Raw genomic sequence first — 13170 nt, 5'->3', positions numbered from 1 at the left:
GGGTCATTACTCCATTACCCAGAGCTCTTTGCAAAGCAGACCCAACCCTCCAACTTGGCACTGTGCCCCCTTTGCAGTATGATATGTGTATAAGTTCTAATGTGGACACCATCGCTTTTAAAGCCAAATCTGTTCTCACTTGGTAAGAACAGTGTCCACGGAGATCTGAAAGAAAGGTCTTAAATAATATACACAGATATGAAAACGATATAATCAGATGTTTCTGTTTCATGCTTTCATGTGCCTGAGCTCTGCTAGTTGTTAGTACTCCCTCTGGATCTTTAGAACCAATCTATGGATCCAGTTTGTTTTCATTTCAGACCGAATTAGTTTCATCTATTGACGTGTAGTGAAGTTGAGAATTAGAGAGGAATATGAGAGTGTACTTTGGTCAGGAAAGATAAAGGGGAGAAGGATGTTGGGGCCAAATCTGTCATCAGCTCCAGGGTTGGAAGACATTTATTTATTAAGCAGTATAAACCCCTTGAGATAAATCAGCTTGTTTTAGAGGGGGTCTTCCATTTCCACAAATTATTCAGCAGTAATTGACAACAGTACAAAAACAAGGATACAAGACAACACATTCATTTGCATTAGCACACAAAGCTCTCAAGAAACTAATCCCACCACTAGAACAGATACATTATTGCATTGTTACAGACCAAATGCATATTTGTAAGTACACAAAAAATAATCATAGTCATATAGAGGGAATCAAATATTGCTTTAAGTATTCAGGGTAATTAAGGTGAAATTAAGGTGAGAGCCAGTGAAGGTGCCTTCTTGATGATGGTGTGAGGGAGGACAGTTGTTCATACATGAGACAGTGGTGTGTTCTATAGAGTTCTTTGCTAAGGTTGTTTAATATGCAAAATGAAGATTTCGCCCTCAGTTTTTGCTCCTTAACTATGAGTAGGACAAATAAGGTGATTATGCAGCGGATTGAGGAAGGGTTGCTGAGGTGTTGCTATGGATTAGAGCTTAGTCACCACATACCAAAGGCTGGGTGCTGCTCAGAGTTGGGCTTCATGGTGAGAAATAGGAGCCATTAACCAGTCATTTTACCTCACAGCTTCTCCCTGTATTTATGTTGCAGTTTCTTCTCATCAGCTGTTGTTTTGCACACAGCAGCCTCTCTACCTTCCAGCGCCTATTTCCTTCCCGTACTTTTAACCATTAAAGTTTTTCCATCAAGCACTGCTGAAAGAGCCTACAGGGAGAAAGGTAGAGAGAAAGAAAGTGGGTGAGAGGAATAAGTAACACAGCAGTGCCCTGACCTCCTGGCCTCTGTGGTCACACTTTGGGCGTTATATACTCGAAAGTTTACTCTTTCCTTGGAGACAAAATGAAAACAAACTAAGCGCTGACGAAGTGAGAATGTAACCTTCTGAAACCTTCTCAGTCTGCATGAAGTGATTTTCTACTGTCGAACAGGCTCTTTGGAAAAACAGATAAGCACTGAACCTACTGCTTGACCGTCTGTCTGTCTGTCTGTCTGTCTGTCTGTACGTCTGTCAGTCAATCATATATGCCAGAGTCATATATAGAGATTCTTTGTAGTTTGGCCAACTGTATCTCCATTCAGCTGCCTGACCATCCATCATAACCACAGTTTGGACTCCAGTCGGTGTTGCAGTCGACATAAAGCTTCTCCTCTGTTTAACTCATTTGGCCAAACTGTCTCTATGTAGGGCTCTGCCTGCCTGTGCCTGTCAGTATATTTGCACTAAACTGTCTTCGGTTTCTTTTGAGCTCATGCTGCTTCTTTTTCTCTGGGCTCGGGGAAAGGGTGCATGGACCAACTGCCATGGCAAAGGAATGTGTTTATGCACGCATACACCATACACTGCATAATGCACCTTGAAGTACACTCATAAACCTCAGTCTGATATGTGTGTGTGTGTGAGTGAGACAGTGAGGGAGTGTAAGTGACAAAGATCTGATTCAGCATGACCTGGCTGCCTCTCTATGTGTGACAGGCCTGACGCCCGAGCTTTGCTCTGGCCTTTGAACCATTCACCTTCAGTTTCTAGTGATCTAACCAATCACATACTGTTCTGACCTGCTGATTCTCTGTGATGTCACCTTTCTGTTTTGCAAGACTTGTTATTTTATATCCTGCAGCAACTTCATCATCATTTCAGTCACTCTGCTCTTTTCTGTCCCTCACCGCTGCATGGCCGCAGTACTTTTTGCACGTGTGTGTGTGTGTGTGTGTGTGTGTGTGTGTGTGTGTGTGTGTGCGCGTGCGTGTGCGTGTGCAGAGATGCTGACTGACTGACTCACAGTCTGGCTGTTGATGTACTGGCGTGTATGAAGCTTCTCTTTTAACAAACAGCGTCCATGATTGACAACTGTCCAATGCATGCAGATGTCAAGCTCCAAGCTGCACGATGTGGGAACAACTCAGCTGTTGGTTCACTGATTTACAATGCTGCTGCATGCATGTGTGTGTGTTTGTGTGTATGTGTGTGTGGTCAATGCTATAGGTTCTTGCCAATTTCTTATTTTACTGTACATTAAACTAACACACTCGCCATTCCTGCTTCTCCATTTGTGCCTAACAACTGCTCTCATCTGTGTGTGTGCCTGCATGTGATCCAGTGTGCTGAGGTACGAGTGTCTCACAATATCATCCACCTGACACACACGCACACACACATTTATCACGTGTGTATGATGAAGCATCTGCAGCTTCCGTGGTCTCTGTGATGGTGGCTTCTCAATGCTCTTGTGAGGTCTGATTGCTGTGTGAGAACTGACAGAAACATGTCATTAGCAACTCATTTTACAACACTTTTGTTTCTATTTCACTTTTGTCTGTCGGAGACATGCAGGATCAGGTGGACTCTGTTTATACTGAATTAGTCAAAATGTCTGTGTCCCCAAGCTTACAATAAGATCATTCTAAAGTATGAGATACAACTTTGATATCTCCAAATGGAATTGTGCACTGTACCTCCTGAAGGAATAACATGGAGGAGACAAGACGTGAAAATGTATATCTTGATATTGAATTAGTGCAGTAGTGAGGAGAGGGTGTGAATATGTAGTTCTAAACTCCTACAAAGTCAAAAATGTTAGTTGACTCGTCTCTCAAAGTAACAAACAGCAGCTGAAGGGGGTTCTCATGGTTAAAGCAAATACCACATGTTCACACGATCCACAGCACAACACCTGATGTCTACAAAATCCATATAGAAGCCCCTGTAAAGGACAAGTTATGACCAAAAAAAGTAAATTGTGGACTTCTTGTCCAATTACATTAATAGGCAAAATGTTTTACACCTATAAGTGAAAAGCTGAGCCTCACAGGGGGGAGATGGAGCATGGTATTGTTTAAATATATGGATAACAGCTCACATTTTCAGACACTATTTCCAGGAAGTTACTGATTAGTTTTTAATCAGCTATTGAAAAGTATTTAATCATCTGACATGTTATGATTCATTTATATCTCGTGGAGAAATAATGGAATTACTACTCTCAGCTAAGAAATAGTCCAACACATAAACATTTGTAAAATTTAAACTTCTACCCACTGATTTTTGTATAGATTCAACACAATGAAATTTTTAGTCTTTATTCTAACAGGCTTCTAGCTGTAAAATCAGTTTTAGCACATTGAAATGAGTTGTATAAAACTTCTCATCCAACTCTGGGCACCAAATCAAATAAGTGTATTTCCCATCTGTTCATTTTCTCCTTTAACTCTGTCGCTCTGCCCCTTTTGCTTTATTTTCCAGACAACAAGATTATGTTCAGGCTGCAGAGCAACTCTCCATCAAAGAAAACAAAACACACCACATAATCTGAAACACCAATAGAAAGAGAGAGCATTTAGGCCACGCCCCCACCAGCAGGGAAATACTTAATTTTCCATTGACTTTGTACAGTGTGAAGGGGCATCTTGAACCAGTAACAGGACGGTAATGAGAAGGGAAACTCAGATATATAAACAATATTGAGTTTGTCGCTATATTCTTGTCTTTTGGACAAGGGGAGCTAAAATATAATGTTACCACATAAGGGTATGTGGTATGTGTTACTAGTATTATGGCACCAATTGTGTTCCCCCACAGTGGGCATGGTGACAAACTCTATAATTAGAATTTATCTTGTATGAAATGACTGTATCCACCTGGCCCTGAGTGTCTGTCTGTCTGTCTGTCTGTCACTGTTTGTCTGCTGGAGGACACAAGTCTGTCTGTCTCTGGGTTTCAAATGTCCCCTCCCCCCACCCCCATGTCTGATGTTCTCCCCTCTCTTTCTTGTGGTCTCTCTCTCATCTTTTTTCCTTTCGGCAGATGCGAGTGGTGAAAGCATTCCGTAGTTCACTGTATGAGGGCCGGGAGAAACCGGAATCCCGCAACTCCATCCACAACTTCATGGCCCACCCAGAGTTCCTCATCAATGACCTCATCCACAATATCCCGCTGATCGACGACACTGACGTGGACGAAGAATCAGAGCTCAGCAGATACCAGCACCTGCACCCGGCCCTCCGTAAGCCGCCACCCCCTCCCACCCAGCCCCCGGCCCGTGTCCGCCCCACTCGCCCTTACCGCCAGCACAGCCTCCCGGTGACACCGTGCAACCGAAACAACAACAACAACAGCAGCAGCAGCAGCATCAGTTCAACGGTCACCCACCGCAACAAAAACAGCACCAACACAGTTACCCCTAGCAACCGGAGCCACCACCACCATCACCATCACCCGCATCACCGTGACCATCATGGCAGGGACAGGCCAGTGAAACCCCCTGCCCCTCACCTGGCCCATCTCTACTGCGTGGAGACCTCTTTATAACTGAGCTGATCGTGGGTTGGGGGAGAGGGAGAGGGGAGGGGGAATGGAGTCATGAGGAAGGGGAGGAACGGAACGAGGAGCAGAAGAGAGGGCTGAGGACACACACATGACATTTTCATTTCCTTTACAACAAGCTGACAGAAAGGAGCGAAGGACGAGGGAGGTACAGGAGGGAGTGGACAATGGCCGGAGACTTCTGCTCTCAACTCCCCCGAGGACATTGCGACTTTCCCTCCCTTCGCCCTTGCTCCAGCCCTCTCAGTCTGACCCTCTGACACCACCACCCCTTCCTTAACCCTCTCCTCTCTCGAACCCGCCCACCCTCCCTTGCCCGTTACGCACACTCATCGCACACACGCACAGGTCTGCTCTTGCTGCTTTGTCCTGAGCAGCAGCGGTGGTTCGGGGAGGGACGGGGGACGGACAGGCAAACCGACACACCCATCAATGCTTCAGCAGGACAGGGCCATGTGGCTATGGGGGCTGACTCACTCCGTTTCTGTTCGTGTTCATTATTTGTGTAGTTGCTCACCCACCCACCTACCTGCCACAGCCACCACCACCTCCACTGTCATTTACTGACTACAGTCTACAGCCACTTTAAAAAACGACTTTGCTTGCGATATAAGTAAAATGCTTTGTATAAAAAAAAGCTTTAATTAGACTTCAGTCATTTCCATCCTTTTAGTCATTTATGTCTCAACATAATGGTGCTCATTCATTACTTTCTTTCACTTCTTTGTTCTCTTACTGATTGTTTTTTTTCCATTCTTTTGTTAAGAATGTTTTTTTTTCTTTCATTCTTCTTTATTTCAGTGGATTGTCTTGTCTCTTCTGAAAAAAAAAAAAAAGAAAAACATAAAAACCGAAATGGCAAATAAACAAAGATACTGTTCATTTTAACTCGATAGTAAATAGGAAAAAAAAAATAGCTAAAGTGGGGGAAATTAATTAATATATAATTTGAATGTTTGGGAAGCGACAACACAGAACTCTACATGAACTCACTGCTGTTCTTTCTCCAGCCCAACCTGCCCAGTCCACATGACCTGTTATCTATAATGCTGTCCACTCTGCTATGGGACAATACATTGATTTTGATGTATACACCTGTATAGATACCGCAGCTCCATACAGCACCAACTTCATTTACAGCCTCCTGCCATGCTGATGAAATGAGGAGCGTGTCTGGGTATTGTCCAGCCTCTTCATTTCGTTTCATCTTCCATCATCTTCTCTCTTGCTGTTCCTCCGTTCATTTTGTCATTTCCTTTGCTTTGTCTCGTCTAATACCTTCTGGTCTTTTGTCTGTGTGTGTGTGTGTGTGTGTGTGTGTGTGTGTGTGTGAGCATCAGCTTTTCTTGAGAAAAAAAATAAATAAATACTGAATGCTTGCAAAGCATTAACCCTTTAAATGCCATCAAACACACAATGCACAGGCGATGGCCCTTTAAGACTAACATGCACTCCCTTTGAACCTGCTCCTGCTCACATGTCAATGGGTTGTCTCCATCATGTACCAGTGCCCCCTCCATGAGTACTGTGAAACAAGAGATTGTCCAGTCATTTTTACAGAAATAAAACAATCACTGTTTGATGCTGAAAAGCAAGCAATGACTTCAGCAATCAGGCTAATATCTAATGTCAGTGTTCAGTCTTAGCTTTAGGCCCAAAGCCCAGTCAGCTTTATCAGGTATGACCCTAATGTGTCATGTTTTTTGTCAGGAACAGTGTATTCCCCATCATTAAGGTGTACAATTAGTTGATTGGAATACCTCAAAGAACCAGTTCTGCATTTTCGTAAGTATGTTTGTTTGCTTTCTTACTGAGAGTTGAGAACATTGATGGCACTCTCATTTCTGTTTGTTAATTACAAGTCTGCAACCTGCAGCAAGTTAGCTTAGCTTAGAATAAAAACTGGAAGCAGTATTGAGACACACGTTACCTCCTTATCTCCCACTGGCTTCAGCTTCACACTGAATAGACAGATGATGGCAGCAGTGTAAAGTTAAATTTTATTTATATGACCGCACATCACAAAACACATTTTCCTAAACGTGGAAAACATGGAAAAAAAAGCATGATAGAAACCTTAGTAGGTATAAGTGAGAAGATATTCCCTGTTCCAGGGCAGACAGATGTGCATAGTGCTTTTAGAGAAAATATCCACTCGCTGATCAAAATCTGACTTTTCACAAATCGGCAAAACCTGAAGCTAATGAGACCTTCTGTGATTACAAATTCAAATTATGCCAAACAAGGAGACAACCCTTTATGGACATAAGCGTAAACATAAAAATGATGTAAAGAATATGCCCCCTACATGTACAGAATAGTACAACATGGTAGATTAACAGTATTGAGAATTAGGAAACACATAATAAATTATATGAAGGGAGGATGTTGAGCAAGAAACTCAGTATACCCAAAATGTTGGACTATGCTGTAAGACATGTTGAAGCTGTCAAGTATAAATGACGTATAGCATGAGCAAACTCCCAACTCCCAAAAACAGAGAAAACATTACAGAAACCACTTGGACAGCCACCCATGTGACGACAGGCGCAGGGCTAGTGACATCACATTCCTCTGTCACTGAACTCCACCTTGACATTCCATGTTAACATACATTCCAGACAACACCATCACATTCCAGACTGGGTGTGAGAGTGCCCTCCTGTATCCCATGTTGCACTAGGTGTGGGTGAACCGCTGACTTCATGTTGCCTCGGAGCGTGACTGCAATGCAATGCAAACCTGGAAATTGCCCCCCCTTTCTGCTCCCCTCCCTCACTTACCCCCTGTTGCCGTCCCTGCATTTTGAACTGGTCTCACCATCAGAGAAAGTCAAGAGCAGACAATATGCAACAGACTGCCATGTGGACACCTGTGGCCAGCCATAGGAGTAGAAAAGCAGTCTTAACAGGCATGGTAACACATGCAAACACAGCAAGAGAGCATGTCTGTCCTGCTAGTTCTGTTTCAGGATGCGCAGGGCTCTCTGGGAACACCCTTACCTGTACAGAACTCTGTCTTGAATGCTCATCATCATCGTCGTCACCACTCTCACCTGACCGGTCAGAGAAGGGTGGGTGGTGATATTGTATTGATCTGTCTGTTTTGAAGCATGCATTTGGTATCATTAATGTCACTCTTTATGTGTTGGTAAATCATTTAGGCTACTGTCACTACTATGTGCTATGATCTTTCCACATCTGCTCTCTTCCTCTCGTTCTCTGTCTCTTTACACAGACACACACTCATATCCTCTTCGAGTCTAACCTGTTCTATTTCAGCACCTCTTAGCACAGCTCAGTCAATGCTTTCTGCAGTATACAAAACACACACACACACGCACACGCACAGATACATAAACCAAACAACAGGAGGATAATCTACAGTGGTGTAAATTTGACTGTCCAGTTCCAGCCATCTCTGTCCATCCGTCCAACCACGTTACATCATGATGTTGTGAGACAGTTTCACAGAAAGCAAAACACAATGTGAAAAGGAATATATTTATCAAAATTATAAATTATACAACTGCACCATTAATGTACAGATCGCCCAAATGTGCACATGTGCATCTTTGATTTACAGGTACTATGTTCCTGTTACACTTTTTATTTTTATTTTTGATGTTTCTTTCTTTTAATCCTGTTGCTTTTTGTAAAGAGAGGAACAACAAAATGGAAGCGCTTGTATATTATTATTATGATTATTATTGATTTTCTCCATCAGTGCTTCCACTGATGGAAAAAGACAGTTGCACATTCTCCTGAGCATATTCTGAGGGCTGTGTTTTCTGTCCATTGAACAGCCCCTGAAGTGTGCAGAGGTGTTGAGATGCTTATAGTCTCTTAAGACCAGAGACACCACTCTGTAAATAGAGAATGGGAGATACAAATGTACCTCATGATCTAATGGACTGAACAAACTAGGGACCCAGGGAGGATGGAGAACTGGAGCCTGATGCAGAGCTAGAGACTGCAGAAGTGCAGTGCATCCATGCATTGTTTAGGCTGCTCTTTTAGATCTGCTACTAGTATTTACTGCCATGTTGTGATGGGACAAAATTAAGGATTTACATTATTCATTATACATACTGCTGTAAATATTGTGTGTGGAATGGTCCCCCTTCTTGCACAATGCAGTGCTGTTCTGCAGACAGAAAATGCAGCCTAAACTGTGCTGAAATAAAAAAAGACCAAAAAAAAGAAAAAAAAAAAATATAAAGACTATTGAATATATTAAAGAGTTACCTGCCTGTTATTTAAGCGAATAAATATCTATATATGAGAAAGAACACACCTGTATACTGTAGACTAAATCTGTATGGAAATCTAAGAGAATTTAATGGGAATTAAGTCCAACACCTTTTGTCCGTATGAAAGAAAAAAAATCAAAGTATTCTACAATAATAACTTTGACAAAGTCTGTGTGGTCCTGTGTTGTTTGTTCACAATGATGCAAGGCTCTGCTTACATTTTAGACCTTGTTTTGAAAGAGATTCAGTGTTTATTCTCACCAAAATGCCTCTCAGGAAACAGAAGTATAATTTTAATCTGACCATATTGAGTGTGTATGTTTTCCCATGGATATGTCACTCAGTTGTTAGTTTATTAGGTATAACAGGCTAAAATTAAATCAGCCTAATGCAGCAGCCTTGCAATAAATATTCCCTCGTGATTACAATAATGTTCAGTTTGTGTTCAACCTGTTTCAGAGACATATTGATTCAGTTCTATGAGGCTCTTGGATATTTGCGGTTTGTGCTGCTGTTGAACCAGACTGCATTAAACAGAGGTGTTCCTCCGTAGTAACACTAGAAACACCTGTAGGGGACACACACTGAACATTATCACATTCATTAATGTGTTAATGATCGTATACGTCTTGGTTTAGACTGACTTTACCCTGGTGCATCTAATACTGGACAATAAGCTTATTTAAAATCAAATGACACCAGAAAACGTCATTGCCTGTGTGTCGTCACTTCCGGTGGTCAGTAAACTCACGGGGTGCACTGCAGCCTCTAGATTTATAAACATGATTAGACAGTTTGTTTTGTCTTAATTTGACAAAGGCCATAATTTTTTTTGTGACACCTACTTTATTTTTAATTTCAGGTATGTTTTCCGTAAGTGACGCTAACGCTACCTTTGCTGTACGGAGATACGAAGCAGCACGTTAGATGCTAAGGTTAGCGTTCTCTCTGTTAACACATTTTAGCTGCTATAAATATATATATTGTCTTGACTGTGTCAGAGTCTAAAGAGTGTTCCTGTTAATAACGTGAATTCATGTGTTTGTAAGCTTAAAGATCTTTACGATAACTGACAACGATGGTGTTAGCCAACGCTCCGCTCCTAAGGCCCCGGAAATATACGTTAAGTTACATATGTAACCCAAAATAAAGCTAGTCTTTGGTGAGGTGAGCACATGAGCATTAAAACGCTGTATAAATGTGCGAGTACCATGGGATAATGTGGGTTTAGCGTATTCATTGTAGACGCATCCTGTGCCTGACGACGGAACTGATTTAGAAACGTCATTTAACGTCATTGTGACAGGACGTCTTTTATTTTGGAGCTTCATCTGAGCTCTTCGTTTTCCCACAGCAGATGTGGTGTGTCTGAAGTGGCCTTCTCGTGTAGTACCCGGGTAGACGTCACGTGTGAGAGACGGGTATGTCTAGTATGTCCGACTGCTTCGTATGATAAAGTAAATATGCCAGATTTAGATGGAAGCCCGTTTCCGCCCCTGGGATGAAAAATACAACGACCCCCTAAGTGAAAATAATGATACTTTCCCAATATTCTGACTCAGTAACTCAAAATAACGTGATACTTTCTAAATATTCTGACTCAGTAACTCAAAAATAACGTGATACTTTCTAAATATTCTGACTCAGTAACTCAAAATAACGTGATACTTTCCCAATATTCTGACTCAGTAACTCAAAATAACGTGATACTTTCTAAATATTCTGACTCAGTAACTCAAAAATAACGTGATACTTTCTAAATATTTTGACTCAGTAACTCAAAATAACGTGATACTTTCTAAATATTCTGACTCAGTAACTCAAAATAACGTGATACTTTCTAAATATTCTGACTCGGTAACTCAAAATAACGTGATACTTTCCAAATATTCTGACTCAGTAACTCAAAAATAACGTGATACTTTCCCAATATTCTGACTCAGTAACTCAAAAATAACGTGATACTTTCTAAATATTCTGACTCAGTAACTCAAAATAACGTGATACTTTCTAAATATTCTGACTCAGTAACTCAAAATAACGTGATACTTTCCAAATATTCTGACTCAGTAACTCAAAAATAACGTGATACTTTCCCAATATTCTGACTCAGTAACTCAAAAATAACGTGATACTTTCTAAATATTCTGACTCAGTAACTCAAAATAACGTGATACTTTCCAAATATTCTGACTCAGTAACTCAAAAATAACGTGATACTTTCCCAATATTCTGACTCAGTAACTCAAAATAACGTGATACTTTCTAAATATTCTGACTCAGTAACTCAAATAACGTGATACTTTCTAAATATTCTGACTCAGTAACTCAAAAATAATGTGATACTTCTCAATATTCTGACTCAGGATGGAGACACTTTTTAAGCCCCATTTCATGCCAGATTATTTGTCTAAACAATCCTCAAATGTTTGGCGTCAACACGAATATTTTACTGCTTCTGATCGTTTCGGAGCCTCGATCATAAATATCTAACGTGTGATATTTATGATTCCTGGAAGCTCCAACGGAATGCCCTCAATGCCAAGCATCCCGGAAAACGTCACCAACCGGATGTCGTGTACCTTTACGCGTCACAAACATGGTAGCAAAACAAATCAAGCGCCAAAAGGCACATTGAAAACATGTTTGTTGAATAATGCCAACACGAGCGTCTTTAATGTATTGTGCTCTACATGTTACTACAATAGGGCCGACAACGAAAAGGCGTGCGTAACGAAGTCACGTTTGATCCCGTGAGTTTTCGTAATTTAAATTACTAAGTCAGAATACACTAGCTCAGTATTTTGAGTTAGGGGATCATTTTATTTTTCATCCCAGTGGCGAAAATTGGCTTCCAAAGATTTAAGAGTTGTCCTTCAGCTTTTGAGCTGGAGATAACTGCATTGAAAAAAACAAAAAAAACAATCCACAGGCATGGTTCTTTTCTGCTTGAGCAATGACTGAACCAGCCTGTCCTGGCATTTCTGTGGAACATCCAAAAACAGCACAGAAGTCTGGTGTTGACTTCTGCTGGATTAATAACATCCAAGAATCTTAAGTTTTTTTCTGAATGTGACACATATAACTGCAGTCGTATAATACTAACGTATTTCTGTTGCCAGAGAAGTGTTGGCAATGCCTGATAAGTCAAGTATCAGTTACATTATCATAGGAAATATTCCCTAGTGTATGTCCAGTCATCATCTAAGCAGCTCGTGCTGTGCTGAGTAGAATGAATGTAGCTAAAACTCTCATCACGTGGTCATTCAGCAACACATTTTTTGTTAGAAACATTTTTAATAGAACGTGTGAGGGAATACGATGCGCGATAGCCGACAGGTTATGCCGGTGCCCTATGAAGGCGAAGCTTGACGGTTCGAATCCTTCCCAAAACGCACTGATCAACGAAGAACGAACAACGAAGAACAGAATGTCTATGAAACGTTGCTGCTAGAACGTGCCAATCACGAGTTCTCACACAATAAATATGTTCTGCCGTTTTCAAACCGAGTTTGTGTTGCAGGCAACGGAACTAACTTCTCCCATACAAAAGTGTGGCTTAGGTAGCCGAATGGTTACAGTGGAGACACTTGGCTGAACCCTCCATCACGGCAGCGCTGGTTCAAGCCCCGACGTCAAGCAAGAAGGGTCCAACTGACAGCAGAGTGTTGTTACCGTCAAGTTTTATTTAGAGTAAATATCTGGCCCCTTCTGACATTTCACCCTTTAAATGTTTCTCTCCAACGGTTTTAAGCTTGATTACATTCTGCACTCTGCCATTAAAATCAAAGTCAGGACCCAGTTTTTAGTCCATGTACTTCAAATCAAAGGTTTACAAGTGACCAAAACAACGGTCTTTAGGTTTTTAAAGTTTTTCTTTTAAATTATTTATGCACCATCAAATTTTATTTTAAATTAAAACCCTTAAATAGAAAACTAAAGCTAGGGTTAAAGTACAAATTGGTAGTGTTCAAGTGCATCTCCAAGATAAATCAACTGCCTCTGATTAAAAGAATGTCTTTCAAACACTCAATGCTTTGTCTTCATTCCACATGTAAGTTTTTAACCTTTACACTTTCAAAACATTCTTTT

The 13170-nt window shown here is 41.2% G+C and overlaps 1 protein-coding gene across 1 annotated transcript in view; it reads left to right on the top strand.

Annotated features, from left to right (window-relative positions):
- Positions 1–5558, top strand: part of atp2b3b (ATPase plasma membrane Ca2+ transporting 3b) — a 42891-nt gene extending 37333 nt beyond the window's left edge. The window contains exon 26 of the mRNA XM_033325300.1: positions 4308–5558. Coding sequence (XP_033181191.1) covers positions 4308–4811 — 504 coding nt within the window. The 3' untranslated portion in view covers positions 4812–5558. The remainder of the gene's footprint in view (positions 1–4307) is intronic.
- Positions 5559–13170: the final 7612 nt, after the last annotated feature.

Source organism: Mastacembelus armatus, chromosome 7 (assembly GCF_900324485.2).
Source record: "Mastacembelus armatus chromosome 7, fMasArm1.2, whole genome shotgun sequence".
In the NCBI taxonomy this organism is placed as follows: Eukaryota; Metazoa; Chordata; class Actinopteri; order Synbranchiformes; family Mastacembelidae; genus Mastacembelus; species Mastacembelus armatus.
Note: the sequence above shows the minus strand (reverse complement) of the source record. Positions and strands in the feature narration are given on the sequence as shown.